This window comes from Sinocyclocheilus anshuiensis, unplaced genomic scaffold (assembly GCF_001515605.1).
Source record: "Sinocyclocheilus anshuiensis isolate Anshui unplaced genomic scaffold, SAMN03320099.WGS_v1.1 scaffold572, whole genome shotgun sequence".
Lineage (NCBI taxonomy): Eukaryota > Metazoa > Chordata > Actinopteri > Cypriniformes > Cyprinidae > Sinocyclocheilus > Sinocyclocheilus anshuiensis.
Window position 1 is genome coordinate 1,634,327 of NW_015555778.1, and position 5,649 is coordinate 1,639,975.

At 38.1% G+C, this 5,649-nt stretch overlaps 1 protein-coding gene across 2 annotated transcripts in view; it reads right to left on the reverse strand.

Moving 5' to 3' along the window:
- LOC107674551 (transcription factor Sp2-like) overlaps positions 1-4,733 on the reverse strand; it is a 15,072-nt gene extending 10,339 nt beyond the window's left edge. Inside the window, exons 1-3 of one of the 2 annotated variants that reach the window (XM_016468552.1) lie at positions 4,672-4,733; positions 3,235-3,311; positions 1,127-1,888 (exon numbers count right to left, since the gene is read on the reverse strand). In XM_016468552.1, the coding sequence (XP_016324038.1) occupies positions 1,127-1,888; positions 3,235-3,311; positions 4,672-4,678 (846 nt within the window). In that variant the 5' untranslated portion in view covers positions 4,679-4,733. Of the gene's footprint in view, positions 1-1,126; positions 1,889-3,234; positions 3,312-4,653 lie in introns of both variants that reach the window. The other variant, XM_016468553.1, reaches the window with a different exon arrangement.
- Positions 4,734-5,649: the final 916 nt, after the last annotated feature.

The window sequence follows — 5,649 nt, forward strand, 5'->3', positions numbered from 1 at the left end:
TTTCAGCAAATGAAAAGGCTGCACTAACTGTTACCTGAATTGTTTAATTTTTTAAAATTTAGGTTTTAATAAATATTTATGCATAATAATGTTCATTTAGTTTCACCAATTTTCTGCATGTCTCTCATTTACTGTAATTACATGTATTATATCGGCCATTTGGCCAGACTGATTTCTCAATATCGGCATCGGGCATTAAAAATCCCGTATCAGTCGACCACTAATATCCCTAATACCATTAAAACACTGGTATTACTTGAAATTACTTTTGAAGCAAAATATAAATATTAGATGAAAACCTAAATAAAAATGAGAAATTTTGCCCTGGAGCTGGAATTTTAAAGTAGAAGCATTAAAAAGAAAAAAAAAACCGAACTATAAGTTAACTAAAACTAAAATGAAAACATATTACTTAAATAGACAATAAAACAACAAATAAAATCATCAAAAAACCCCACAAAAATAATAACAAATAAATGTTTTTTATTCTATTTTTTTTTTCTAAAAATTGTTTTAATAAAAACTACAATAGTAAATAAATAATACTAAATGAGCAATGAATGTAATGCAATATTCTTTTAATTACTGTCAAATATGAATGATTATTAAGATGAATGAAAATGAGAATTATTTTTATTTAAACCAACATAAAAACAAATATGGTGTACTTATATACCATATAATATACTTATATAATATATATAATATACTTTGTAATTCCTTGTTTTTTTTTTTGTTTTTTTTTTTGCATTTCATTAATGCTGAGAATGAATTGTCTTGCATTGAGGATGAAATGTACCTAACTGTCAAGTATAATAATGCCACAATCCAAAAAATCTTAAAAATAGCATATTTTTCAGCAAAATATAATTTCTTAATACATTTTAATTTGGGGGTGAATAAGACCAGTTTTGTGCAAACTTGTGCAACAAAAACAAAACAACTGAAAATCTCTTGATTTTCCCTTGAGACACATGCCAACATAGAACAGTGTAAACAATAAAGGTCATTTTGAAATCTGTCAGATGAGACAAAAAAAAACAGCAACTGACAAAAATTCACAATTGTAAGCTAAAGCACTTGAGGTTTTTAGGAAGCCAAAGCAGAATTACAAAAACGCACATACCTGAATAATGTTGTCGGCTGTGGTCTCTATTAGCAAGGCTTCAACCTGTTCAGCTACAGGTGGCAGTGAGGCCGGCTGAGGGGTCTGGGTGGGCGGGGCTATAGCCACCTGTCTCTTTCTCCCCCTCTTGCCTTTCACCGGAGCAGCAGCGGTCTCTGTTACAACCTGCACTCCTCCCACCTCACTAGTAGTAACATTAAGTGGGAGTGTAAGTCCACTAGGGAGCCGTACAACGTTAGCATTTACACTGGCATTATTCTGCCGCCGCTTTTGGGAGGATGGCTTGATCGTCACCATCTTCTGCTGGGGGGTCGGCGCCGGGGCCAGAGGTGGCGGGGCTGGTGTGGCAGCCTGAACTGTGACAGGTGAGGTGATAATGGCCTGGTTGGTTCCGGGGATGATCTGGATCTGTCCTCCCTGAGGCATCATTTGAATGGTCTGAGATCCCTGGAACTGAGGAATCACTTGGTACTGAATGTTGGCAGTGGATGTGCCTGCTGGACGTGAAGGGCTCTGAATAGTGAAGACAATAGGGCTGGCCCCTGACGAACCAAGTCCCGCGGGCAGCTGGATAACATTTCCTTTCGCTGAGAGGAACCCGAGGTTTTTGGGTGGAGCTGGGGCAATAGGGGCGGGCTTGATGGGGTGCAGACGGCGTGTGGTTGGCTGAGACGATGGCGTGCTGACTGGGGCCTGGGCAGCCGGAGGCCCGATCTTACTGCAGGTAGCTGCCAGAAGTGCCAGCGGGGAGGGCTGTGAATCCTACATGAGAGAGTGTTGATACACAATTACCAGCAGCAGGCTGAGTACTACAAAAGACATTAAACTGGCACAGCTATGTAAGAAAATAGCTTTTTGGGACAGCTGTCAGATATATTTAAGGCTGGAATACACTACATGACTTTTAAAATCTGAATAGATTTGAAAACACTAGGCATCTTATACACTTGATGAGTCTGTAAATGGTTACAAAGAAAAACTGGGCATCATACGCTAAACGATCACACATTACCAGACTTTCTGAAGTCTGGTCATTCTGAACACAACAAACTCACGCAGAAGCATGTGCCTTGTTGCTCAGAACTGTTCCCAAATTGCCTTAACATGTTTGATCTCCATCGACTGGATGGTTTCATAGTCTAAAGCTAAAAAAAATCTGTGTCTCTGCCCATCGTAATCTACACGTTTATCTGTAAAATCTGTCAACTCAAATGTGCAGACTGGCTCTGACTTTCGGCAACTATTGTCAACTTGTCTAGACTGTAAATCGTGTAGTGTATTTCAGCCTATAGTGAAGAAGAGAAAAGTTCAGTGTAGGATTTACTTTGAAACAACTTTCACTCAGAAACTGATTATTAAAATTCACAAATAATTACAAAGAACACTGAATTCTGTAGAAAAACTGAAATTCTTGTTTTAATATTATTGAGTAATAATATGATTTAAAAAAAGGTTTAACATTTAAACAATATTTGCTGTCATTTAACTCTTACTTAAAACCAATCTTTAAAATAACTCATAAATTAATCACAATATAAAATGTTTTTTTTTTTTTTGTTACATTCACTTTTAACATTTCTTACACATTCAAAAATGAATTATTCATTCACCTTTTGCACCTCACTCAGGTCCAGGGAGTGTAAACAGTCATAAATTTCAACTAAACTGCATTGTATCTGATGAATAACTTCTAATTCATGAGTGAAGGCACAAACATTTCATTTTAGTTTTGACTGTCACACTAAAGAAATCAATAAAAATAGCAAATTAACTTTTTGATTAAGTGTGAATCACTATTGTGTTTTTAATAAATGTTTCGTTACTATGTTATTGCTATGTTAATTTACTCTTTTATTAATGAAGTTTCGAAGTATATATTACAGAACAACCAGCATGATGCAAGAAAAAGATATATATTTTCTCAATATTTCTGAGACATTTTATTAGAATATGTCATAATATGAAATGTATAAAAAACATATAATCTGAGAATAAGCAGTAATGGTCATTTTGACGATAAATGGAAATACGTATTGGTTTATCGGTTAGAATGTTTTATATCAGTGCACCCCTAAAACATCTAAAAATACAGACTGATGGGGCCTTACTTGAGAAGTGGTGGTGGAGGGCTGAAGATATTCACTGGGGCTGACTGCGACAGTGGTGGCCATACTGTCCTTTTGATCTGTGAGAAGAAGGTGAATCTATTTATGCAAAGAAAACACCAGAACTCTCCAACTGTGATTTCCATTGGGGAATGAAATAATGCAGCAGGAGTTATTTGCACTACTGAAGTCAAATTAATTCTGTGCTTAAGACTGCGCATGTCTGCGGTGTCCTTATTTTCCAAAGTACCACAGCATTGTGATTAATGTCTGCATAGAAACTGAAAATACTGAACAAATCAAATGAACTGATTGTTCTATTAAAAACAAAAGAAACAAAACTTAAAAATAAATAAATAAACAAACAAAAACATGAATGGCATGCACTTTCAGTTATGACAGTGTAGCTAAGGAGGCGATACCTGTGATAATCTAACCCCTGGAGAGGAGTGATTCAGCGGGACAGGGTTTAAAACTCAATCCACTATTAGCACACCATTAAATGTTCTCAATCCTGGTCCTGAAGTGCAGAGCTTCTCCAGAACCAGGACTGAGTTCCGCTACTCAAGTGTATTTACATCTATGGTAAGCACCCAGCACTGACCCCGCATGTACTAAGATCTCAGATCCCAACCCAAATAAACACTCGATGTTATGGCGCTTACTAATTGGCTGTCAAAGCTAACAAAGTTAACGGTTTATCCACATTTATTTGAATGATATCAAACTCATAGTAAGTCTAAAGAAATTACACCACAGTGATCTTTCTGCCATCATATTGAACGGTTTTCCAACTTTACTACATAAAAGAACTTGCTCTCATAAAGCTAATCCGGCTGAAAATCAGGACACAAGCGCTGATAACCAAGCCTTGGGTATTTACAGCTAAATTCGTGCTTGGAGGGGAGAAAATTTTGTTTTTATGCGCATATATATATATATATATATATATATATATATATATAAAGGAAAAAATGCAGTTTGGTTAATTAAAGCTGCAGACTGAAACCAGCGGCTGACGCTAACAGGCTAAACGTCAGATGCCTGTAAGTGGTTGAGCTAAACTAATGAAATTCATTAAAATATCGATTTAAGCTCACTTTATATTATGTTTTAATCAGCCGTCTACACGTTTACGTCTTTCTACGAGCATGCAGTGCGCGGCTAAAGGGTTATTCTGTCTGCGGGCAGACTCAAGAGTGCGCTAATGGAGGAGCAAACTGCTGGCTTAGCATGCTAAAATGCTAACTAGCCAGATAAACTCTTCGCTGCGGAAAAGAACCGCGATTCCGGAAGTGAGCATTTGATCGAATCGCCGTGCTACGCATGATTTTTAAAACTCGTGCGTGCTAGCTACGATGTAAAATATATATCGGTTCATTCGCTCGAGAAAATGTTTAAGAAAGTAATATAAACACCAACGTTATAATTCCTACCCACCGCTCATGACGACATTCACTCTCCGTGAAGCCTCGAAGAGCCCACACGAGATACCGCCCCCACCCGCGCCCTCTGGCCAATCCGGTTACTTGTCAATCAGCGCGAGCGCGCAGTCCTGACCAATCATAATGCAGCATTTGTCTGATTGTCGTTTATTCCGGCTAATGAGATAAGGTAATATTTCTATGACAGTTGAAGGATATATTTTTGGCCAATGGATTTGTAGAGTTTTCAGGAGAAAGGCGGGCGTTGTGATGCATTCAAAATAATAAGCCGAGCCAATAATACACAGGCTTGAATTTCACTGACGTTTAGCTCGCCCAGTTAGAAATGAGTAAAGCATATCAATCAAAAGTAACTGACAGCTATTTCGATCGATCAATCTGCTTGCACTTTGTTATTTTCCTATTGCAGTATGAAAGCAGGTGCTCCATCAGAATATGTGGCTGTTGTCTCCTGAAAAGCCTGTGGTGCATCTCATTAATGCAACCGTCTGCTTTCTCAACACCAAAATGCTTTGATTCTGCAACATGACATTGTGCATTTTGTAAATACCATTTGTTAAGTGACCCAAATATTAGTTTTTTATTTATTTAATATAATAGGCGTGGTTAGCTGAATATAAAAACCAAAAGATGGAAAAATGTGTGTGTACATAACATCTCGGTTACGTATGTAACCTTGGTTCCCTGAGTAGGGGAACGAGATGCTGCGATGACGTCATCGCTTTGGGAACACCTTCGGTGTGACGAATGTCTGAAGCCCTTATACCATCACGCCAATTCATTGGGTGCTCGTCGTAAGGACTCGATCTAAAACTGCCCGAGGCGCAATATGTGGCGGGACCGTCAAGATCGGAGTCTGGAGGCCACAGCGAGAGTCGAATACGCTTGTGCGGCGTACACTCTCTCTAAAGGAGGGCCTGGCCTCCGAAGACGAGCAGAGGAATCAGGAACTGCTATTTTAGCCGTAGGCTAT